Raw genomic sequence first — 26,447 nt, forward strand, 5'->3', positions numbered from 1 at the left:
TAAAGAATCTGGGTCACCACCTTAGGAGGTCTATTAGTCTCTCTCTCTCTCTCTCTTTTTTTTTTTTTTTTTTTTTAACATTGTATAAAACTTTATTATTTACAAATGTCATTTTGTAAGTGGTGAGGTCTGTATATCTTAAATTTCCATCCCAGGACTACAGTTTTGGCATAGTAGCACTGTGCAAAAGCTACTCTCTGCTTAGTTTTTTTTTATAAATTTATTTTTTATTGGTGTTCAATTTGCCAACATATAGAATAACACCCAGTGCTCATCCCATCAAGTGCCCACCTCAGTGCCCGTCACCCAGTCACCCCCACTCCCCGCCCACCTCCCCTTCCACCACCCCTAGTTCGTTTCCCAGAGTTAGGAGTCTCTCATGTTCTGTCTCCCTTTCTGATATTTCCCACTCATTTTTTTTTCCTTTCCCCTTTATTCCCTTTCACTATTATATTCCCCAAATGAATATATCAGTCTTTTAACAAAATAGGTAAACTTGATTTAAGCTTGTTTGGAGATCAATGTATGACTTCTTGTTTCTCTTTGCCTTCTCTGTCTTCCACTATTTACTATCTAATTAATGGTTTTTAATTCTTTATTTTCACCTCTGATAAAAAGATGGTTTAACGAAAGGTATATTAGAAAATTTTCTTCTTTTTTTTTTTTTTTTTTTTAAGATTTTATTTATTTATTCATGAGAGACAGAGAGAGAAAGGCAGAGACACAGGCAGAGGGAGAAGTAGGCTCCATGCAGGGAACCTGACATGGGACTCTATCCCGGGTCTCCAGGATCATGCCATGGGCTGAAGGCAGCACTAAACAGCTGAGCCACCCAGGCTGCCCTATATTAGAAAATTTCTTGGTAGTTTTTTATTAGTACCTTTTTTATAAAAAAGGAACTGGTGTTCTAGGGAAATAGACTTTCTAATAGCCAAAACAGGATTGATAAACTTATTTATTTGTGCAGTATCCATTCCTGTAGAACAGTTTTTTAATTGCCAGATATTTGAGTATTATTGATTTGTAATTAGTAAATTGGTATCTTTGCTGTCTTCCCCCTTATTTAAAAGGAAACAATAACTCAGGTGGCCCTGTCTCAACACCAGCTAACTCAGGAATGTTGGGGATTGGTGGAGGTGTTACTTTGCTACCAGCATTTGAATATAGAGGAACTTGGATTCCTATTCTGACTATAACAGTACAAGGCAGTGCAAAAGCCACCTAGTAAGTAGTAGTTTATTTTGTAATAAATGATGTCATTGGGACTGTTTTATCTTAAAATCTTTCTCTCTGCATTATGCTTTGAATTTTAAGCCTAGTAATGCAATTTGAACTAATGCAATTTAGAACTAATTTTCTCTTGTCATATTTTGAGAATTTTACCAAGGATTGGATTTTGTTTGTTTTCTTTTGTACTGTTTGTTGATGTGTTAGTATTAACGGCATTGTGAAACAAGATGTGGTTTCTTTACCTGAGGACCTATTCAGCTGCTCTATATGGGTTTTTGATTTAAATATATGACTTTGGATTTAGATCTTCTAATACTGAGTTATCAGAAACAAATTAGTTAACCTTTTGTAAAATCTCAGTTCCTTCACCTAAAAAGTGAGAGTAATAATATATCTACCTTTCAAGATTTTATAGGTGAGAAGAGTTACTTTAACTGTGTAGCTAATTATGTTTTTAGAGTTTAACACACAGTACTTTTAGTTTAATTAACTTAAAGTATTTAATGGATTACATACGTGTTTTTTTTTTTTTAAGATTTTATTTATTTATTCAAGAGAGACACAGAGAGAGAGAGACATAGGCAGAGGGAGAAGCAGGCTCCATGCAGGGAGCCTGATGCGGGACTTGATCCCGGTACTCCAGGATCACGCCCTGGGCTGAAGGCAGGCACCAAACCGCTGAGCCACCCAGGGATCCCAACATACGTGTTATTTTTATTGTCATTAGCCATTTCAGCTTAACAAATACATATTTGACAGTGTATTGTTGATTTTTCTTGAGTCAGAGTGAACAACAGTGCTACAGAAATAAAGCAATTAACCCTATGTAGATTTAACACTACTGCACTTACTGTGAGGCAGGCAGTCAACTATACATTTTGAATGCTTGGCATGTATAATTAAAACACTCTTCTAATGATTGTAAATCAAAACTCAAAGTGTGAAGCACAGGCTCTGACTTGTTTGTTTATTTAAATTTGAGTATAGTTGACACATGTAAGTTTCAGGTGTATTATACAACATAATGATTTTACGAGTTTGTACATTATGTTGTGTTCATGACAAATGTAGCTGCCATCTATCCTCTTACATCACTGTTACAATATCATTGACCACACTTCTTAGGCTATAACTTTTATTCCCATCACTTGCTCATTCCATAACTGGAGGCCAGTGTCTTCCACTCCCCTTTACCCATGAGCCCAATCTCTGCTCTCTGACTAGTTAAATGATAAATTTATATGATATATTGGTCTGCATTGTATAATCATTGTATTTTGCCATGCAGTTTTATTCTGCCTAAAATTATAAAAGTATAGAATCATAGAAGACTGAAATGTTTAACTAAAATTCATTATATTCTTACTCATTTAAAAGATACTAAAGTTACCTAGTCTCATAGAAGCTTTTGCTTGCTACAAAGGCTAGTGACTCAAGTATACTAGAGGATCAAATTTAAAAGAAATCAGATTTCTAGCACTGATGGAGATGATAATCTCATTCATTTCCCCCACCTCATTTTATAAATTGAAAAAACCCAACACAAAACTTACATTTTAGAGAGTGAGATAGTAAAGTTTCAAATAAACATATAATATCACCTTGGGTAGTGGTTAGTTCTTTGAAGACAAAACAGTTTAAGGGGTAGAGAGTGACCAAGGTAGAGATAGGGACAGAAATGATCTCTGAGGATGTAAGTTTGAGCAAATATATAACTAAAGGGAGATAGTGAAGATGTATGCTTGAGGAAGACAAATGACAAGGGAGTAGTAAGTACTTGGCAAAGTTGTATGAATAACTTTTTAAACGTTAAAATGGAAGCTTGAACCAATTGTTTATTGATAATTTATTCCTTATCAATTTAGAGAGTTGGATTTTAACTAGCTCTGCTAGTAAATACTGTTATTTTGAATACAGCACATTATTTTCACTTGAATACGAAGTTAGGACTAAATCTCTAAAGGAACATAGATTTTTCTTTTTTTTAGTGCTATAAACACTGAGATTACTCACCTCTGAAGTCAAAAATAGCTAAAAATATTGCTTTTCTTTTGTACATGAATTAGTATGTTTCCACTGAAGCCTCCCTTTTGAATTGGCATCTTTCATTCATTTGTTATGAAATTCAGTATAAAGTTATTTACACTTTTTTCTTTGAAGGCATACATATAAATCTCCATTGTGTATTCTGTTCTTTTATTGACTTTTTAAGTATATAATCATTTGAAAACTTAAGTGATATACAGACGGAAGCAGTTTATACTAAGTAGTGTTGACATTCTTTCTTTTTTTTTTTATTTTTTTATTTTTTATTTTTTTTATTTTTATTTTTATTTTTATTTATTTATTTTTTTTTGACATTCTTTCTAATTACACAATGGCTCCTTTCAAATTTGGGCTTGTGACAGTTTTGCACCTTTACCTTAAATTTATAAATACTTTAAAAAATGGGTTACATTTTATCTGAAACTGGAATTTATATATTAGTTCTAATAAAATAGCACTGAAATATCGAGATAAGACACTGTTGGCTTTGTTATAGGCTGTGGTATATAAATAAAAATAAGCATAAATCACCTTTTTCTCTGAACTATTCTAACACTTAGAGTCTTTACCATAGAACCTAGGGATTAGAGTCTTGGGTATTTAGGATTATTTTCTTTGTTTTAGATGCATTTTCTCAGTAGATCATTTGCTCTTTGAGAAGAGAAATTTGAAAAAAAAAATGCTTAGCACTCAAAGACTTAATGTGTGGCTCTAAAAGGCTCGTTGGCTTGGCAATAATTAAACCCATAAACTTTACCTTCCTTTTTTGAGCTTAGATCTCTTAATCAATAATATAAATATATTTTTATTGATTACCTAAATTTTAAAATCCTCAGAACTGGCATATACCAGGGGTTAAATTGATAGGCTTTAGAGTCAGACTTGGGTTAAGAACTGTTGATTGATAACTGTGTCACTTTAGTCCTTGTTTCATCATCTGTATCTTAGGAATTTCATGAGGAGTTAAACAAGAAAGTATACATAAAAAAATCTCTTAGAGTCTCAGGCCAAGAGTAATTGCACAACAAATGATAGCTATTTATAGGTGTTGTTTATTCTGAGTTTTGCATTTCTTTATAAATTACCTACCTGCAATCTTGATTATGATTCAGAGACTGTTAGAACTTGATTTTTTTTTTAAATTTTTATTTATTTATGATAGTCACATAGAGAGAGAGAGAGAGAGAGAGGCAGAGACATAGGCAGAGGGAGAAGCAGGCTCCATGCACCGGGAGCCCGACGTGGGATTCAATCCCGGGTCTCCAGGATCGCGCCCTGGGCCAAAGGCAGGCGCTAAACCGCTGCGCCACCCAGGGATCCCTGTTAGAACTTGAGGTTGGAAATCTCTTTTATTGAGTTACTATAATATTTAGTGATTTCAATTTTATTTTTGATATAACAATAAAGCAATAACACCTTTAATTCCAGGACTTCTTTATGATCCTTGATGATCTTTCTTTATGAAAGAAACCGCATACTGCTTATCAGTCATTCCTGGCTCTCCCTTTCCCATTTTCCTGCCAGCCGCTAATCTACTTTGTTTCTACTGACTTACCTATTCTTGATATTTCTTATTAATGTAATCATGCAATAAATAATCTTTTGTTCAGGCTTCTTTCACTCAGCATATTATTTTTTTAAATATTTATTATTTATTTATTCGGGGGGGGGGGGGCGGGGGCAGAGACAGGCAGAGGGAGGAGTAGGCTCCATGCAGGAAGCCTGACGTGGGACTCGATCCCAAGTCTCCAGGATCATACCCCGGGCTGCAGGTGGTGCTAAACCGCTGCGCCACTGGGGCTGCCCCACTGGGGCTGCCCCACTCAGCATATTTTGAAAGTTCATCTTGTTGTAGGATGTATTAATACTTCATTTCTTTTTATGGCTAAATAATACTCCAATTTATGGATTATTTTATCTATCAGTTGGGTATTTGGATTGCTTCCACTTTTTGGCTTTTAGAGATAATGGTGCTATGAACATTTGTGTACAACTTTTTGCTTAGACATATGTTTTCATTTCTCATAGATATATACCTAGGAGTAGAATTGCTGAGTCATATATTACTCTATATTTAACTCTTTGAAGAACTTCCGAACTATTTTCCCAGCTGCTTTTACCATTTTACATTCCCACCAATAGTGTATGGAGGTTCAAGTATCTCCACATCATCAGCAATACTTATTATTGTTATAGTCTTTTGATTATAGACATCCTAGTGGACATTAAATGTTGTACTGTATTTCAATTTGCATTTCTCTATATATTGATAACATTGAATATCTCATTAGTATGCTAATTGGCCGTTTATATATCATCTTGGGAGAATTGTCCTTTCAGATCCTTTGCTCCCTTTTAATTGGGTTGTCTTTTATTATTTAGTTGTAAGTGTTCTTATATATTCTGGATCTTTAGTCCCTTACCAGATATATGATTTGTGAAAATTTCCTATTCTTTGGATCGCCTTTCATTTTCTTAATAGTGTCCTTTGAAGCACAATAGTTTTTAATATTGAATAACTCAGTTAATCCATTTTTTCTTTTGTTTCTAGTGCTTTTGGTATCATATCTACCAGATCATTACCTAATGGGAGGTTGTGAAGATTTTTGCCTGTGTTTTCCTGTAAGAGTTTTTAGGTTTAGCACTTATGTTTAGGTCATTGGTTATTATTATTTTTTAAAGATTTTATTTTGAGAGAGAGCAAGCACGAGTGGGTAGAGGGATAGAAGGAGAGGGAGAAGCCGACTCCCTGCTGATCAGGGAGCCCTATATGGGGCTTAATCCCAGGACCTTGAGATCATGAGCCAAGTGAAAGGTAGACGCTTAACTGACTGAGCCACTTAGGTGCCCTGGTCATGGATTAATTTTGAGTTTTTTGTATATGATATGAGGTAGAGATGCACCATCATTCATTTACATGTGAATATCCAGTTGTTCCAGTACCACCAGTTCTTTTTCCATTGAATTATCTTGACAGATTTCAATTTTAAGAAATTTAAAACCATAACTCCATATTTGCCATGACTTAAGACAAAAGATATGTTACCTTTCCTTTTGAAAGCATTGTTCTAACTATGGAGTAGAAACTGCTCTAAAATTTGACTCTGACATATTGATGCTCTGAGTATTATTTTTACCCTGTTGGCAGATTGTGTCTGAGATAATAGATAAGCTGCGTATCCCATAGTAATACATTCTCAGTGTGAAAATATCTTCCTGTTTATAGAATTGATTTGATTTTATAGTACCTTAATTTGAAAGCACCTGAGTCCGAGTTTGAGAAGTTTTATCATTCACTCAGTCGTACTCTGTTTTATATGTAAGTCTTTATTTCTCTAATACCAGCAGTTAAAATACTGACATATTAAAAACATATTGACATATTAAAAAAATATTGACATATTTAGCATAAGAGATGAAAAGGAAAGTATTAAAATAATTAGTTATGGCAGTGGTCAGGCCTTAATTTTTCTTATCAGTTTCTTAGAATACTGAGAAGGGATGCCTCCTCCAAGTGAAATAAATTCAATAATGTCCATTCACTTTTGGTACTTTGTCACTCTTAACTTCTCTGAACTACAAATTATGGAAATACTTTTATATATTTTCATCATCATGGTTTTTAATTAGTGTTCTGATTTTTTTCATAATTTCAGCCTAGAGATGTTGGACAAAGTTGAGCCCCCAACTATACCGGAAGGTTATGCTATGTCTGTGGCATTCCATTGTTTGCTTGACCTTGTACGTGGAATCACCAGTATGATTGAAGGAGAGTTAGGAGAGGTTGAAACAGAATGTCAGACTACCACTGAAGCAGCCTCTTCACTAACACAGTCTTCAGAACAGCAAGAATTACAGTCAACGTCAGACCAGATGGATAAGGAAATAGGTATATGCGATGTCTGTAATTTTAATTTTAATTTTGAAATAATTTGAAATTATAGAAAAGCTGCAGAAATACTCAAGTTCACATGTATCCTTCACCTTGATTTCCCAGTTAATACTGCCATATTTGTGTTACCATTTTATTAAATACATCACTGCACTTTTTCCCTGAATATTCTCTAATATTAATATGCAAATATTAATATTACTCTCTAATATTAGAGAAGTTGTAGACATGATGCCCCATTACCTTTTAATACTTTAGTGTTTTCTTAAAAATAATAACAGTTTCCTAACATAACTACAGTACAATCCCATCATAAATTTAGCATCAACCCAGTATTATCTAATCCCAGACCTCATTCAAATTTTGCCAGTTGCCGCAATGATGTTTTTTATGTTCTGGGACCACATGTTGAGTTTACTTCCACATTGCTATACTATCCTTTAATCTAGAACACTTCCTTATTATTATTATTATTTTTTTCTTATATGTCCTTGACATTTTTGAAGAGTACAGGTTAGTCAGTTTAGGTTTGTCTTTTGTTTCCTTATAATTAGATTCAATTTACTCATTTTTGCTAGTGCTATCATAGAAATATTGCTGCATTATATATTTAGTGTATCAACACAGCAGGAGAATACAATATCAGTATGTATCATTATGGGTAATGTTAACTTTTATCATTTGGTTAATATGATGTCTGGCTGGTTTTTTCAATGTAAGATTAATTAGGAACTTTTGTGGAGAATATTTTGAGACCTCTACTATAAAAGAGAGCTTTCCCTTCTCCCCCATTTTTTTTTTAAATTTACTCATTTAAATTAATATGGATTCTTGGATTTATTTTATTTGAAAGGTTACAATATGATTATCATTATTTGGTTTAACACTCAGATTGTTCCTGATATGGCCAGTGGGACCTCTTTCAAAATGGCCACTGTGTTCTTTTATCATTGTCTGAGCACTGCCTTACTATCTAACAAAATAAAATGTTCCTAGCTCATCTTTGATCTTTCTTGTCAAGCCCAGGAATCAGTCATTTTTCATAGGAGCTCTCGCTCCTTTTAGTTTAATACTTCAAAACTAACACATGGGCACTAGTGTGCTTCTTACTACTTGAAAAGGAAATACACTCATACACATGCACACATAAGCACATACTCTCTACATTTTAAAAACATTTGTCTAAAAATGTCTTAAGTGAGGTTTCTCCAGTTCTGGTTTAATACCACAAGGCTTATTTTAAACTTCCCATGTTTGCAGTTACGTTCTTCAACAGTGTTCAGTGGATTTATTCATTTGCTTAATTCCCAGTGTATAGAAACCAGTTTTCTGGCTGAACAGCTTATTACACTACATTCCTAGCTTGTCACAGTGGCTGGAAGCCATTGAAGGGGAAGGGAAACGGAACTTGGATTACCCATACATAAATACATACACACACATACACATATACAGCTATCAGTTAGCTTGTGTACTGAAATATCCTACAATGGATATTTTAAGGCAACTTAGTTTAAAGACTTTTCGAATTCTGAAACTCTGGTGTGGTTGTTAAGTTTCATTTATTCAAATGTATTTTAAATTCTAATGCTTTAGTATTTAGTAATTGAGTTGCTGATGGAATATGTAATAAATGACTTTGGGACGTTTTAGAATGAGATGTTGTCAAATACTATGCTATCTATAATGATCATGAAATATTGCATGTTTTTGTCCTTTAAGTTAGTAGAGCTGTTTGGGAAGAAATGGTGAATGCCTGCTGGTGCGGTTTACTTGCTGCTCTCTCACTCCTCCTTGATGCCAGGTATTAAGTCTTTATAATTTTTATACTGCATGTGGCAGTTAATTAGAAACAAACATTAAAATAGTTACTTAAATTGGTCCTAAAATTATTTCTTTTTTTTTTTTTTTCTAAAATTATTTCTTAATGTTAGTTAAACATTATTCTTTTTTTTTTTGCCACCTCCCCCTCTTTCATCCTATTCTTGCCCTGCTCCCCACAAGAATAGTTGTCACGATGTTTTAATGGAAAATACAATCCTAAAATTACAGAATGCCTTTTTCACTTCACCCTTACTACTACTTTTACAGTGATGGTAACTATCAATCTCTTTGATTTTTTTTCCATAATGACAGAATTTAATGATCCTGAAATGCTTAATATTTTAAGTTAAATCTTTGAGTGCATGACCATTTTCTTCTATGACGAATATATGTATTACATATTGCTTTTACTCAGTTAAAATTTTCAGGTATTATATTGATTAAAGTTCTTTCTTAAGTATATTGATTTCAGTAATATTTTTGTATAGATTTTCTTATAGCTTCACTGAATACTTAATTCCCTGTTGTGTTTGCAGTATAGTTAAATACAAATTAATGATATTAAATAAAATACTTTATCTTTTCAGCACAGATGAAGCTGCCACTGAGAATATTTTAAAAGCTGAACTGACTATGGCTGCTCTTTGTGGAAGACTGGGCCTTGTAACCTCAAGAGACGCCTTTATAACTGCAATATGCAAAGGTTCCCTGCCTCCGCATTATGCTCTTACTGTACTGAATACCACCACAGCAGCTACACTGTCCAACAAATGTAAGACTTTAACTTATTCACAGTTTTATTCAACTAGTGGAGTGATAAGGTACGGAGAAAAGATTATACAAATTCTGAGTTCAAGCCTCTGCTGGTTCACTTATTGACTCTGTGACCTCTGTGAGAAGTTAATGACCCAGAGCTTCAATTATTTACATGTCTTTAAAACAATGGGGGTACAGGGAGAATAATTATTTTATTTTATTTTATTTTATTTTATTTTATTTTATTTTATTTTATTTTATTTTATTTATTTATTTTTAATATATATTTTTAAAGATTTTATTTATTTATTCATGAGAGACACACAGAGAGAAAAGCAGAGACACAGGCAGAAGGAGAAGCAGGCTCCACGCAAGGAGCCCAATGCGGGACTCGAACCGGGAATCCGGGATCACGCCCTGACCCAAAGGCAGGCGCTCAAGCACTGAGCCACTCAGGTGTCCCAAGAATAATAACTTTAAACAATAATTCTGAGGATAGAAGAAAATAAATCTGGAAGTCTTTTTTAAACTATATCATACTGTTGAAATGGTGGTTTTATTTTTTTTTTTTATGGAACTAGTAGAACAATAATGCAGGCAACCACTTAGATTAACATTCAGTTTTTTTTCTTGTTGAATACTTTAGAAACACTCAAGCTTGTCACATGTAATGTGTTTCAAAATGATATTTAGTTTTCAAACCAAAAACATGAGAATTGGCCTCTAACTTTAACTAGAAAAGTTCCCTGGGAATACATGTTAATAAAATAATGTGTTCTGATTCTATTTTGCTTGTGAAGAAGTCTCTCAAAGTCTTTAATTTAAAAAAGTTTTGTAGGAAATTACTTTAGTGAGATGCCTGGTTGACTCCGTGAGTTATGGTCTACCTTCAGTTCAGGTCATGATCCCGGAGTCCTGGGATCGAGCCCTGCATTGGGCTACCTGCTCATTAGGGAGCCTGTTTCTCCCTCTCCCTCTGCCTGCTGCTTCCCCTGCTTGTGTTCTCTCTCTGTGTCAGATAAACAAAATTAAAAAAAAAAGTAGTTAAAGAGAATTACTTCAAATTTGTTTGTCTTGGCTTTTATACCTCCTGAGTTTTAAAAATGTTTGCATATAATTGGTAACTAAATAAGTGTCATAATTGAACTTAGCTTAATCAAATTATTGTTTTTAAAAATAATATTACTGGGGTGCCTGAGTGGCTCAGACAGTTAATGTCTTACCTTCAGCTCAGGTCCTAATATCTGGGGCCTGGAATCAAGCCCGGCATCAGTTTCCTGCTCAGCGGGGAGTCTACTTCTCTATCCCTCTCCCTCTGCCTCTCCTTCCTTCTCATGCATTCTCTCTCTCTCTTTCTCAAATGAATAAAAAACAAAACAAATAAAATATGACATTAGTTTAAATGCAGTGTGAGGAGTATATATCTTAATTATTTAAGCTTTCCTTTGTTTTCTAGCATATTCCATCCAGGGTCAAAGTGTTATGATGATAAGTCCATCAAGTGAATCTCACCAGCAAGTTGTGGCAGTGGGTCAGCCTCTGGCAGTTCAGCCTCAAGGGACAGTAATGGTAAAGCATTTTTCTTAACTTGGTTGCCAACTAATTATCCAGCACATTTTTTGCACTTTTCTTTTTGTGTTTGCCAAATTTTATCATTATCATTATTTACTTTCGTTTTCCTGGATGATTGATACCTTTAGAAGACATTAGCGATTGACATTATCATGAGCAATTATGATAACACAACTTTTTTTCCCCCTAAAGAGTAATATATTTCAATCATCTTTTTAATAGTAACTATCACAGAAGATTATCTCCAGCCAAGCAAGGATCATGGCTATAATATATATCTTACAGATATATTCTGAAAAAATATAACTAGAATAAAAATAGTTTACGTGGTTTCCATTTGATATAGAATAACTTTGATTTCTACAAAATGTTAATTCGAAGGAATCAGAATAAAAGGAAAGTATAAACTGTGATCTAGGGGATCCCTGGGTGGCGCAGCGGTTTGGCGCCTACCTTTGGCCCAGGGCGCGATCCTGGAGACCCGGGATCGAATCCTACATCGGGCTCCCAGTGCATGGAGCCTGCTTCTCCCTCTGCCTATGTCTCTGCCTCTCTCTCTCTCTCTGTGACTATCATAAATAAATAAAAATTAAAAAAAAATTTTTTTTAAACTGTGAGCTGCTATTTCTTCTTATGGTACTCTTAAAACATATTATTTTCCAGTATATTACCAGTAGTAAGGACCAAATGAAAAGAAATATATTCTCCATGTTGATGATAATAATGATGATGATGGTGGCAGCTAATATTTATTGAGTTTTGTCTTACCTGATTTATTGCCCTTAGCTCTTTACATCCTAAAGTAATGAAATGATAGGTAGAGAGGTTAATTTGTTATGATAGTTCTATGACATGAACTCAGCCAATGTGACTCCAGGCCAGTGTCAAACTGTCCTTTATACAGTTAAGAGTTATATTCTTACTATATGTTCACAGGTTAATTTTCAAAATCATAATGTAAACTAATATGACATGATGCCTGTTTATATATATACTTCTTTAAGGGCCTTTGTCTTAAAGTAGAATCTGTAAGCTTTTATTTGTCAAAACTCCTTACTTAACCTTCCCCATCTGGAATCTCTTAAATGAGACATTCTAATATATATATGATAGCACAACTTTTAAGCAAATTAATTTGTTCTATACCAAACTATCCAAACCCATTTTTAAAATATTTTTGTTTTTTTATTTAAAAAAATATTCGAATATGATAATGCTGCTTTACAAGAATGCAAAAACAGTTCTTACAAATATATCTTTTTTAAAATATACATAGCTCACTTCCAAAAATATCCAGTGTATGAGGACTTTACTTAACTTGGCACACTGCCATGGAGCTGTTCTTGGAACATCATGGCAACTTGTCTTGGCAACTCTACAGGTATGTTGTAGGCTCTGGGTCAGAGGTCAGTATTGTTTTTATAGCTAAGTGCTAATAGAGTAAGCAGTGCCTATTGGTGCGTTGGGCAGGCCTTAAAGAATAGACAGAAAGTTTGAAGAGGGAAAAGTTAGAAAGGAAAAAAGACATGGCTTGTATTATACAAAATGATGGAATGCTTCTCTTAATGGCCTAAGTTCTATATCCTGTGCTTGGTATAAGAAGTATTTTATATGAATAGTAATTGCTAATTTAAATTTAGTTATTGGAAACCTTCTGATTTTAATTTTAGTTATTAGAAGTTACTACTGATTTTTAGTTTTAGATATTAGAATTTTTATAATTTTAAAAATTTCTTTGTTTTTTTCCTTTAATTTAACAGCATCTTGTGTGGATTCTGGGATTAAAGCCTAGTAGTGGTGGTGCTTTGAAACCTGGGAGAGCTGTAGAAGGACCCAGTACAGTAAGCTCTAGTTAGTCTTACTCAATTTGTGCTTCCTGAAATGTTCATACATTACATTTAATTGTATTCTTCTCTTAGGTTCTAACAACAGCAGTGATGACAGATTTACCAGTGATTTCCAATATACTTTCAAGATTGTTTGAAAGCTCACAGTAAGAATCATTTTTTAAAATTGATAGATATATTATTAGTGTGTATTTTAGATCAGAATGTTTTATTTCTTCATTTTCATTATAGGTATCTTGATGACGTATCATTGCATCATTTAATAAATGCACTTTGCTCCTTATCCCTAGAAGCAATGGATATGGCCTATGGAAATAATAAGGTGTGATATTCTGTTTTTCTGTTTTATATATGGTACATTATTGAGTTAAATAAGGTGATCTTATGATCTTAGTATTTTGGTAGTGGGACTAATACTTAACTTGCAGGCTACCTCAACTCTGTTGAGCTTTTACCATTTATGGTTATTTGTTGAAGGGGGAGGAAAGAGGACATAATGTGGTTTGTGATATGCTTTATATGTATTATAATTTTAAACTATGTCCATTTCTCTTGGATACTGAAATTTTAAGAAACATTTTAATAAAGAATAAAGGCAATACCACGTTTATAAATGAGTTCCATAAGATGTCACAATAATATTTGTAATTACAATTTATGATTGGGGCAATACAAGATTTAAATCAAGCAATATATATATGTCTCAGTTTTTCTTGCCTTCGTTGGGATGGAAAATAAGGAGCTAATCATTTCTTTCTAAAGGTAATGATTCTCCCTACCTTGAAAATTAAATTTTTGCTTTGTTCATTGACTGAATGAATAGAAGAGTAATTTTGAATATTGACATTCAAGAACATCTCTTTCTGTACTCAAAATATCATTTTGTATTATACTTGGAAAGCACAGGAATATATGGATTGATTTATACTTTAGAAATTATTTAAAATAAAATGCTTTCTCTGTTTAAAATAAGTATAGTGTAACCATTTACAAGTAAGTGAAGAAGATACCCAGAACATGATTAAAAAGCAGAGAATTTCTAACTTGTTCAGCATATACTTGTAAGTCCAAAATTATATTGCTCACCTAGTCCTAAATTATAATTCTTTGTACTCTGGTTTGTTATCTGTAAGACTGATTTAAAGAGTAACTGATAAGGTCAGTTTTGTATATTATAGCACATAGCTAGAGAATTACATAAACATTCAGGTGTTTGAAAATACATACTATAGTTTACTCCAAATTAAGGTGAGAGTAATGCAAAATATAGGCAAGAGTAATACAAAATATAGTGAAGTAATCAATTTCTTGATATCTTTAATAATCCTACATCTTTAAGATGGACTCTTAACACACAAATATATTTTTAATAGAGTACCTTAATAGAATCTGAGCAAGTTTCTGTGGTAATATCTTGAGAATTTATGTATTATTAATTCAGTAACCACAGTATGTTTACTATGTACATGATACTCTGCTAGGAAATATAAAGAAAATAGACGATTTTTACTTGCTAACAGCATGTAAACTACTTGGCTCATGGTTAAGTAGTAGTTAAAGTAGTATGAGTTTAGATAAAATCATAGTTACTAAGTGATATGAAATTTATTTTCTGAATCCTTTATGTCCTGCTATGGAAGATACTTTTAGTGCATATTTCTACGAGAAGAATTAAGATTAATCAAGATAAATTAGTTTGTGATTGGACTTGGATATTGAAGGAATGGTATGAGTTAGAAAAGGGCAGGTTTGTGGAAATCAAAAGAGAAAAATGTTACAAGAAGTCAAGAACAATGAAAATTGAGAAGAAATAGGAAATTTGATTATTACTAGTTTATAGTTAACCTGAAAGAATTCAATTTCAAGAGAGTGGTAGGAGCAGATGTGATATTTCAAGGCTTAGAGGGAACAAATGTTGAGAGAATATGAATGCATTGGATAAAGAATTATGTTCCTGAGAATAGATTTTCATTGCTCTATTAAAGAGTTTAATTTTGTAAAGTGAAGTTGTAAACGTGGAAGGGAAATAAAAGTTTATAAAGATATTTAAGTATAAAACGTTTTTAGGGCAGCCCGGGTGGCTCAGCGGTTTAGCACCGCCTTTGGCCCAGGGCATGATCCTAAAGACCTGGGATCGAGTCCTATGTTGGGCTCCCTGCATGGAGCCTGCTTCTCCTTCTGCCTGTGTCTCTACCCCCCTTTCTCTCTGTTTCTTATGAATAAATAAAATCTTAAAAAAAAAAAAGTTTTTAAATGGAAGCATAAAACAGTTTATTATTCAGTTGTGCCTTCTCTATGTAGAAATTATAACAAAATATGCAGGTGTTAAAATAAGTAGAAACTTGTGTAATTTTCTTCATTGTTAAAAAATACTTATTAGTGTCAGCTCTTCTGAGTGAGTTAAATAGTCTAAGGATTAAAGATATAAATATCAATGTTCTTTATTGTGGCTTTACAGTGACCAGGCATCTCATTATTTGGTCCTCTTTTCAGGAATTTGTGCTAATGTGTTGAGGAAGTGCCTTATGGTAAAGTTTGCAAATTCTTCCCTACTAGAAGGTGGGAGTTGATGATGCTTGTGGAGACATTACCAAGCTCAGTATACAATGGCAAAAATAAAAAAGCAGTTGTTCATAGTTTACTATATGGCAGGCACTTACATTTTTTTTATTTAATCATTTAAAACTATTTGGTGAGGTTTGGTGGTAATATCCTCTTTTTTTATGGATGAAAAATAAAAATAACCAATCTGCCTGGGATCACCTATTTAGTAAATGTTAGAGCTTGGATTTGAACCTGCATGTGCCTCATTCTAGAGCTTTACTCTTAACCATGTCACTAATGGCTCTAACTTTTGTGTGCATCAATGTCTGCTGTAGCACTTTTAAAAGATAAAATGCCAAAACTTCATTCTAGGCTTCCTGAATAAGATTCTTCGATTATGAAGCATGGACATCTGTACATTTTTTTTAAAATGCCACATGATTCCTGTGTACATCCTGGTTACAATAAGCAGAAGGAGGAGGAGGAAGCAATACGAGGCAGCATTTATGGGGACTTAGTATGTGCCAGATGCTTTTAATGTGGTTGTTTCTGTGTATTATATCTTCATTTTATAGATTAAAAAAACAATGGAAACACAGTAATTTAATCAAGGTTACATACCTATTAAGTGATAGGGTTGAAATAAAACTTCACAGGTATCAGTTTTAACCAGTTATGCTGTTTCTACAATGATACACGATTCTACCACACAGATTTTTAAGGTGCCTACAACGTTAGCACATGCAGGAAGAATCATCCTGACCATATTTGTCTCAAAACAATACTAGTTCCCTTTCTAGTTGGTGAAATGCCAGCAACTGAGGAGAGGGGTTTGTCTTCTATATCTGCTACTTTTGTGTTAGTGTCTAAACTGATAACTCTGATATCTGCCATATTCCTGACTTCACCCTGACTTTCCCCTGGTCTCTGCTGTCTTCTTTTTGCTTTTTCCCTGCTTCCTGATATTCACACATAAAACCTGGACATTTGAAGAATACTCTGATAAGAATATATATTAGTCTACCTGGACTGCTTTAACAAATTATCACAGACGTGGTGGTTTAAACTACAGAAATGTATTTTCTACAATTCCGGAGACTGCAAGTCTAAGACCTAGATGCTGGCATAAGGTTCTAGTGAGGGCTTTTCCTGGCTTGAAAGATAGATGCCTTCTCACTATGTCCTCATATGTGGTAGAGGAGAAGTGCTCAGGAGCATGCTAGCAAGTGCTCTGGTGTCTCTTCTTTTAAGACATTAATCCTGCCTTACCAGTTTCACCCTTATGACCTCTTTTAACCATAATTACCCCATAAAGATTTTATCTCCAGTTACCATCAACTTGGTGGTTAGGATTTCAACATAGGAGTTTTAGGGGGACAGTTTAGTCTGTGGTGGAATGCATCTTTCCTTCTGGTCAGAAGACAGGCCATTCTGTGTATCTGGAATAAGCATTGAATTTTTCATTTCTTTGTCATGAAGGTATTCTCTTCCTAACCAAATTTTCCACTTAGGAGCTATTCTGGATGCTTGAGGGTGGGCAGAAGGCTTGTCTCAGGATAACTGAGGTTCTAATTATCGCTAACTCTATACTAATTATGTATTATAATCATGTTTTTCAGAGTATTGTCAGTTTTATGTACAATTGAAGTACTAAAAATTCAAATACAATATCAAAATACAATATGTTTTTTCTTTAGGAACCATCTCTTTTTGCTGTTGCCAAATTGTTAGAAACGGGTCTAGTTAACATGCATCGAATAGAAATTCTTTGGAGACCTCTAACTGGCCATCTACTTGAGGTAACTGCTTTTTCTTAGATATTGTACTTTTGTTAAGAATAAAGAGACACACATTGAATTAATGATTCTGGATAACCATATGAAAAATCAGTAGTAACTTTTTTTCCTTGTACTTATATCTATATAACTTATCAAGGACTAAAGTTTTATAATAACTGCTTTGGGGATCCTTGGGTGGCTCAGTGGTTTAGCACCTGCCTTCAGCCCAGGGCGTGATCCTGGAGACCTGGGATTGAGTCCCACATCAGGCTCCCTGCATGGAGCCTGCTTTTCCCTCTGCCTGTGTCTCTGCCTCTCTCTCTCTCTTTCTCTCTCTCTCTCTCTCTCTCTGTCTCTCATGAATAAATAAATAAATGAAATCTTAAAAAAAAATGCTTTGGTGAGGAAATAGGTTGGTTTTTTTGGCTGAAAAAAAATGGGTGATATATCAGTGAAATCTCTGAAGACTCCTTCAGCTGTTAGCTTGGGACTTCTTTCTTTTGTTATACAGTTTCTTGATCCACTTCAGTTTTAACTAGTTCTGAAACTTAAAGGCAGTTGGGGCTGAGAGTTAGTAGTAAACACTGCTGCTTTTTTTTCTTTTCTATTTTTTAAAGATTGTATTTATTTATTCATGAGAGACAGAGGGGGTGGGGCAGAGACACAGGCAGAGGAAGAAGCAGGGTCGCTGCAAGGATCCCACTATGGGACTCAGTCCGGATCCTGGATCACACCCCAAGCCAAAGGCAGACGCCCAACCACTGAGCCACCCAGGGGTTCTGTAAACACTTCTTTACAACCTTTTCTGTGATTCTGAGATAGCTCTTCTGCAGAGGGAAAAGCCTGTTTGGTAGCACTAATTGTAGATAGTACCAGGGAATTTCATCTGAATTTGTATACTCTTGTGTCCAAGTTGGAATGATTGGTAATAATTAGCTACATCTCAGTAAGAGCTGCTTCTATCAGTATACATGTTTATGTTGCTTTAGGCTTAGGTTACCAGGATCATTTTGTATTACTTTAGTAAGCTGGGAAAGGTATTCTTAATAATAAAAAAAAATTAAAAAATGTGCTTGTCCTTTTATTTTTTTCCATTTTATTGAAATTGCTTTTATGAATTATTAAAGGATATATGCAGATTTCTTTATCATGAACTTTCTCATCAAATGGCACAAAAAAGTTAAGATTTTAGCACAGAATTTGATTGTGAGGGTGTGCCTAATTAGGAACCTTAGTGTTAGCTTGCTTCTTTTGTTTACTCTGATGACATAATTTACTTTTATGAAGTCCTTTTTTTTCTATGACTTGCTTAGTTTCATCTTTTATCTTCTCTCTGTTGCTTCCTATGCCTCTTATACAGAAGGTAAGCTTACTTACATTCTAGATATAATTTTTCATTCAGCCATTATTGATGAACAGTTGATATAATTTTTTAAATGGAAAAAACCCCGAAAATAATGTTTTAATTTTTTTCTCAAATTGATGTGTGAGCTTAAGTATACAAATTGAACATTTAATTTTTATTCAATGTTTTGTCTCCAGGTCTGTCAGCATCCAAACTCTCGAATGAGAGAATGGGGAGCAGAAGCTTTAACTTCACTTATTAAAGCAGGATTAACGTTTAACCATGATCCTCCACTTTCACAAAACCAGGTAAAAAGTTTTTTTTTTTTTTTAATTTTTATTTATTTATGATAGTCACACAGAGAGAGAGAGAGAGAAAGAGAGAGACAGAGACACAGGCAGAGGAAGAGGCAGGCTCCATGCACCGGGAGCCCGATGTGGGATTCGATCCCGGGTCTCCAGGATCGTGCCCTGGGCCAAAGGCAGGCGCCAAACTGCTGTGCCACCCAGGGATCCCCTTAAATTCTTAATATAAAATCATCCTCTCCTATATGTATGTAATATTTTCTTAATTTATCAAATGGATGATATTCTGAGAATGGGTTTTGTTGCTTAATATTTATTTTATATGTAGGCCATGGATATCTTACAGAAGGTTGACATGTCTGGATTTTTAGGATTATCTATCTTTATTAAAAATTATGGCAACTTTCTTGTGAATAACATGGAATTAAAGCTACTAAATTACCTAGAACTGGTCTCCCCGTGTGGAAATTTCCCTGTTCAAGCATTGCTAAAGGTTTAATTTGAGGCCCTACTTTATTAGCCTCCCTACTTTGGTCCTTAACTGTTTCTAATTTTTTCTCTAAGTATCCTTACTTGGAGAGAAAACAAGTGGTCAAAGAGACAAGTACAGTAAAATAGATCTTTATTTTTAAAACTTTTAAAAGTTATTTTATACTTCTAGAGTTTGAGTCCTTTGTCCTGACTCCTGTAGTCATTCACATATATCTTATACAATTTCTTAAAAATCCACCAAAGTTCTATTGTTTGAAGTTGAGTAAGAATGAGGCAATTAATAGGCATTTCTATTGCCTTCATTATTTACTGATTGTAATTGTATTTTACAAATTTACTCAATAAATTATTGAGTACATACAGTGTACCAACCAATGTTTTAGCTGTTGGCATAGAAGATAAATAAGACAAAAAAAGATCTGTGTTCTTATAGAACTTACATTTTAGTGATTTCATACTTTTTTCCTATTACAGTTTAAGTTTTTTGAAAAGAAAACCCTGATCTCTATCCTTAATATTCAGCTTAATACCTGACACATAGAGTTTAAATGTTTTTTCAGACCGTGAACCAAATAAATGAGTCCTTGAAGAGAAAAAAAGTTAAAAATGAAGCAAATGTTTTCATGTACTAAAAGGGCCCGAACAGAGTGCCTTTTTTTTTTTTTTAAAGATTTTATTTATTTATTCATGATAGTCACAGAGAGAGAGAGAGAGAGAGAGGCAGAGACACAGGCAGAGGGAGAAGCAGGCTCCATGCAGGGAGCCCGACGTGGGATTCGATCCCGAGTCTCCAGGATCGTGCCCCGGGCCAAAGACAGGCACTAAACCGCTGCGCCACCCAGGGATCCCTCCTTTTTTTTTTTCTTAAACTACAATGGGTCCAGTAGTTTTATGCCATCTTTGTTAATGTCTACCATACTTAATTCTTAGGAATATTAAGAATTTTAAATTTAAATACATTTGATATGCTGTTATTAACAGAGTAAATGAAAGGTAATTTTAGAAATTGGGGATTGTTGGGCAGCCTGGGTGGCTCAGCGGTTTAAGTGCTGCCTCCAGCCCAGGGTGTGATCCTGGAGACCCAGGATCCAGTCCCACGTTGGGCTCCTTGCATGGAGCCTGCTTCTCCCTCTGCCTGTGTCTCTGCCCCTTTCTTTCTCTCTCTGTGTCTCTCATGAATAAATAAATAAAATCTTAAAAAAAAAAAAAGTTTAAAAAAAGAAATTGGGGATTGTTTTCCTCTCTCCAAATATAGCTAGATATAAGTAGAAATATTTTCTTTAGTGAGATTCATTTGTATATGGGTCTTTAATTAGTGTTTTTTTTAAAAAGTTCTTAATTCATTAACTACTTTTTGTTTGGGGTCTTTAGTGTCTCTTAATGCAGAGTCACTCTCCATTTAATCTGAAGTCTAACATTGTCTAAGGACATAAGTCATAGTCCTTATGACTCATAGTCTAAGATTGTTTTTTATTTTCTCTTATTTAAGAAAAAGACATGACAAAAGAAACTTCTAGTGATTATGGTTAGAGAATCATATTCAGTGTTTGTTTTAGTAGAAAAAGATTCTAATTACTATTATAGTCTTTGAGCCACTCTTCCTAATTAGTTTCTTCTCCTGTTTTCAGAGGCTGCAGTTGCTTTTATTGAACCCGTTAAAGGAGATGTCCAGTATTAACCATCCAGATATCCGACTCAAGCAATTAGAATGTGTGTTGCAGATTCTTCAGAGTCAGGGAGACAGTCTTGGGCCCGGATGGCCATTAGTGCTTGGAGTCATGGGAGCAATCAGAAATGATCAAGGGTAAGTGTTTGAAACTAACATCCAAAAACTAATAGTGATTAAGAGGAAATTCATCCTAAAATTTTGCAGAAGTGGTAGTTTTTTATGTGCCTTTCCTAAGATCTAAAATCATTTTTCTTAATCCTACCTCCAGTGACTATAGTGAATTAATCAGGGCTCACCTTTGTTTTGGAAGGTTGGAAAAATTGATGTTTACTTGACATTTGACATTTATACAAGAATACAAGTTTCATAAGATAAATGCACCACGCTAATACATTTTATAACACATCCAAAGATTGGGTTTTGTATTATTAAATATTGGTAAAGACATGAATTAATACTTAGGACTTGACTTCTCTGCATATTTTGGGAAATCTAAGAAATTGCTTTTAAGGGACTTCAAAAAATTTATTGCTCATTTATTCTGTGCCTAATATAGTCTAATTACTATGCTTGCTAGTTACTGTGATTACAAAGATAAATAGTTCTTGCTCTAAAAGTAGAATCTTAGGGAAAAGGAACAAGCTCTGTAAGTAGAATCCTAATGAGAATAGTCTGTTATGGCTCAGAAGAATAGAATTCCAGTGGAAGGGAGGCCTGTATTCCTGGAGGGGGGCAGAGCCAAAATTATGAAGGACCTTATATGCTTTTATAAACTATTTGGATTTATCTTCAGTACATTTGAGAGACATTTTAGGAGTTGTAAGCAGAGTAACAGTGTGATCTGATATCATTTTGACAGCACCATGGAGGGGTGGATGGGAAATGAGAGAACCTGCAGTGTTCTCTAGAAATAGAAGAGTGATGGACTTGAGCTACTTAGCAGATTGATTATAGGGGTGAAGGATGATATAAGAAATAGAATAAGGAATGCCTTCCAGATTTCTAACTTAGGCAGTTTAATGAATAGTGGTATTATTAACTAAGTAGTAAATACTGAAGAAAGCAAAATGGACTTACATAGTTTAAGGTAGAGCATTGCAGTGGAGAGGTCTATCAAATGTTTGCATATATTTGTCTCATTCTCTAGCAGAACTCATACTATCTTGTGTGATGACTAGTCGAGTTTTCTATGATTGAGATGCTTGGGACTATTATGAAAAATTAATTTTTCTTATTTATTTGTAATAATAAATTTTCTAAAAAACTACAAAATACTGAGATGATGAAAGTGGAAAGAGATCAGTCACAGCTTAAATCAAGCTAAGTTTCTTCTCCCAGTCTACAGTGTAGTTATAAACTAGGGCATCATGGTAGGATGAAATTAATTAGTACACATAAAACACTTAGGAAGTGCATGACATAGCAAACCCTCAATAAGTGTTAGTTATTGGGGCACCTGAGTGGCTTGATTGGTTGGGAATCTGACTCTTGATTTCCTCCTGAGTTTTTGTCTCAGGGTCGTGAGATTGAACCTCATACCAGCATGGAGTTTGCTTGTCCTTCTCCCTCCCCTCACTTGCATGCTCTCTCTTTCTCTCTCTCAACTAAATAAAATGTTTAAGAGAAAAATAAGCATTAGTTATTATAATTCTTTTTTTTTTTTTTTAAGATTTGTTTATTCATGATAGACATAGAGAAGCAGACACACAGGCAGAGTGAGAAGCAGGCTCCATGCCAGGAGCCTGACATGGGACTCGATCTCGGTACTCCAGGATTGCGCCCTGGGCCAAAGGCAGGTGCCAAACTGCTGAGCCACCCAGGGTTCCCCAATTCATTTTTATTATTATTTTTCACCACTAGAATTTCTCTCTCAAATCAATTCCTTCTTATTCTCTTTATTTGAAATTCAAAATGTACTCTTTTCTTTTATAGAATAGATGTAGAATTTTAAGTAAGATATAGATATAAAAGAATGAGGAACTCATTTTCATTCAGTGAGTAAATTGGGTGTATTTGCATGTGCTAGGCACCATGCTAGATATTGGGGATACAGTGGTGAAAGTAGCTGTAGCCAATTTCCTTTACTCATTAATGTCGAAGTTTTATTTGGCTAGTTGATTCAAAGTTCTTTATTTTTATTTGTTAATTTTGTTCAAGTATGTGTTTCTCCTTTTCATTTATGTAAATGTTGAAATACTATATCCTCTATATTAGGGGAGATTTTCTTGTTCAACTTTTAAAATAGAATTTAATTTGCTTCAAATTACTGTAAGATGTTATTTTTACTTATATTTCTTTTAAATGCATGAATATAATTTTTTTTCTTTTTTTTTTTTTCAGAGAATCCTTGATACGAACTGCGTTCCAGTGTCTTCAGTTGGTCGTGACAGATTTTCTACCAACAATGCCTTGTACATGCCTGCAGATTGTTGTAGATGTTGCAGGTAGCTTTGGACTTCATAACCAAGAACTTAATATTAGCTTAACTTCAATAGGTTTATTGGTAAGTATTATTGCTTTTCTCGTGATCATATAATTTAGAAATCACTGTTATGCTGCTGAGAGTGAATGCTAAGAGACTAGGCTTATGGCTTTAGAAGGGTTGTTTAAATGACTTTTAAGTACTAAACTTATATTTTGCATGGAGGATTAAGTGACATAAGTTAAGAATTAATTCATTAATAGCAGAATATTTGGGATAATTTTGATATATTGAGCTGAAATTTCACTCTAAAAGATTTGTCATGAGAGGATTGGTAAACAAGTAATAATATATAAGGGAAGTATTCAGTTGACTTTAGTGTAAAGATTAAGTGATTTTTTTAGTATTGTTTTAGTAACAACATTTTCATGTATTACTTATTTAGTGTAAATAAAGCTTCAGTAAAAGGCTTTACTATATACACAGGGCTTTGCTGTATACACAGTCCTGTAGTTTGTCAGCACTGCTTTATTAGCTATTGGAAGGCAAATGTTAATGGAAGAACTTTGACCTGTGGAAACAGTATTTTAATTCTGTGTGCCTCTTGTTGATTGTTTTATTATTGAACCTTGTTTTATTCATCTTGAAGGTAGAAGGAAATCTAAGATAGGATATTATTGATATTATGTAAGTAAACAAATAGAAAGCTGTTCCCAATATAAATGTATTTAAAGACAATTATTTAGACTCTTTTAAATGTTTATTATAAGCCAGGAGGTTTTTTTTTTTTTTTTTTTTTTTTTAAGCCAGGAGGTTTTAAAGTCAAACTTAAATAGTCCTTACAAGCCAGATAAGTTACTATTAAAAATGTAATTATAGGAAGGAAAATAAGCACATGTATAGAATTGCTCCCAAAGAGTAGTTAATTCAGTATTGATTAAATTACTGCTAGGTGTCACCTTCTTTATATTTATGTTCATAAGATTCTCTACATTTTTATCATTGGTATAATTCTTATTAATTCATACACCACATATTGTGGTTGAGAATGAAGTCATAAGATATGTTTGGATATAGTAGTTATTATATGAAATTGCCTAATATCATTAAACAATATTAAGGCATTGTTAATAATTTTTTTGGTGTCATAATGGTATCATGGTTATTTTTTTAAAGGCTTTATCTAGTGGAAATTATAAAAATAGTCATGAAGTAAATATGAGAGAATATTAACAATTGTTTATGTGTATATCAATATACTGATACATTTTCCCTGTTTTTCTATGTGTCTTTGAAATGTTTCATAAAGAAACATTTAAAAATATTAATGTTAGCATGAGATTATTTCCTCAAATTTTCCTGAAATCAGGTGGAGACAGATGTTTTCAAATCTTTTCTATTAGAAAAGGAGTTTCTGAAGTGGCTTTTAAAAGTTTTATTCTGAAAGGTAAAGCAACCATGTGTTGCGCATTTACTTATGTGCTTAAAATCTGTGAGTGAAATGGCATTTTTCTACTTTGCTTTTTAGTGGAATATTTCAGATTATTTTTTCCAAAGAGGGGAAACTATTGAAAAAGAATTAGATAAAGAAGAAGCAGCACAGCAAAAGCAGGCAGAAGAGAAAGGAGTGGTTTTAAATCGGCCTTTCCATCCTGCTCCACCGTTTGATTGCTTGTGGTTGTGTCTTTATGCGAAATTGGGTGAACTCTGTGTGGACCCTCGTCCTGCAGTGAGGAAGAGTGCTGGACAAACTCTGTTTTCAACAATTGGTGCACATGGAACTTTATTACAGCATTCAACATGGCACACTGTTATTTGGAAGGTATTAACCATTAGCTTGAGTAACTAGCTTTTGAGACAAATTTTCAAATTTTTCAATCTTGTTCCTATTAATTTTTGAAAAAGAATTTCCATGCACTTGTGCTTTTGACAAACAAAATGTTCGTTTTGCCATACTTTAAAATTGTACCTCACACAGAGTAAATTACATATCGAATGCCTGTTCTCTTTCTATCTTCATCTCTTATCTGTGTTTCTATTTTTGCCTTTGCCTTTCCCTTTTTTCTTCCTGTTTTCCCAAGTGGTAAAACCATACATATAATTCAAATGTTACCAACGGAGAATTTTATAAATGAAAGAATATCAACAGTAGTGAAATTTACTTGCAGGATCACTGAACAGAAGTAACATCAAATTGGTAAATTCTATGTTTGTTCATTAACTGTTTCATTTTTTTTCCCTTTTTCTTAAAAGATATTTTATTTGTAAGTAATCTCTGTACCCAATGTAGGGCTCGAACTCACAATCCTGAGACCAAAAGTCATGGGCTCTACTGACTGAGCCAGCCAGGTGCCCCTTTTTTCTCCTTCATCCTTCTTTCAAAAACTTTCTTCAGTTGGACATCTGACTCTTGATTTCAGCTTAGTGACCACAGTTGTGAGATCGGGCTTGTGTTGGGCTCCATACTCAGCGTGGAGTTTGTTTGGAATTCTCTCTCTCCCTCTCCCTCTGCTCCTCCCCAGCATGTGTGTGCCCTTATGGGCACTCACTCTCTCTTTCTCTCTTTCTCAAAGTAAATAAATAAAATGTTAAAAAAAAAAAAAACACTTAAAAAATTTCTTACAAAACCAACAGCTTATTAGTGAGCATTCCCTCTTTGCTGAAAGCTCTCCTTTTTTGTTCTATCTATTCCATTTTATTTGTTTGTTTATTCATTTATTTATTT

General features: G+C 33.8%; 1 protein-coding gene across 3 annotated transcripts in view; it reads left to right on the top strand.

Moving 5' to 3' along the window:
• MON2 (MON2 homolog, regulator of endosome-to-Golgi trafficking) overlaps nucleotides 1-26,447 on the top strand; it is a 104,444-nt gene that overhangs the window by 42,320 nt on the left and 35,677 nt on the right. For all 3 annotated transcript variants that reach the window (XM_072843043.1, XM_072843044.1, XM_072843045.1), the window contains exons 11-24: nucleotides 1,071-1,224; nucleotides 6,933-7,165; nucleotides 8,891-8,972; nucleotides 9,580-9,764; nucleotides 11,205-11,317; nucleotides 12,597-12,701; nucleotides 13,081-13,161; nucleotides 13,240-13,313; nucleotides 13,399-13,489; nucleotides 17,409-17,510; nucleotides 19,032-19,142; nucleotides 21,260-21,435; nucleotides 23,641-23,803; nucleotides 25,251-25,544. In XM_072843043.1, the coding sequence (XP_072699144.1) occupies nucleotides 1,071-1,224; nucleotides 6,933-7,165; nucleotides 8,891-8,972; nucleotides 9,580-9,764; nucleotides 11,205-11,317; nucleotides 12,597-12,701; nucleotides 13,081-13,161; nucleotides 13,240-13,313; nucleotides 13,399-13,489; nucleotides 17,409-17,510; nucleotides 19,032-19,142; nucleotides 21,260-21,435; nucleotides 23,641-23,803; nucleotides 25,251-25,544 (1,964 nt within the window). The remainder of the gene's footprint in view (nucleotides 1-1,070; nucleotides 1,225-6,932; nucleotides 7,166-8,890; nucleotides 8,973-9,579; nucleotides 9,765-11,204; nucleotides 11,318-12,596; nucleotides 12,702-13,080; nucleotides 13,162-13,239; nucleotides 13,314-13,398; nucleotides 13,490-17,408; nucleotides 17,511-19,031; nucleotides 19,143-21,259; nucleotides 21,436-23,640; nucleotides 23,804-25,250; nucleotides 25,545-26,447) is intronic.

The sequence above is a fragment of the Canis lupus genome, chromosome 11 (assembly GCF_048164855.1).
Source record: "Canis lupus baileyi chromosome 11, mCanLup2.hap1, whole genome shotgun sequence".
In the NCBI taxonomy this organism is placed as follows: Eukaryota; Metazoa; Chordata; class Mammalia; order Carnivora; family Canidae; genus Canis; species Canis lupus.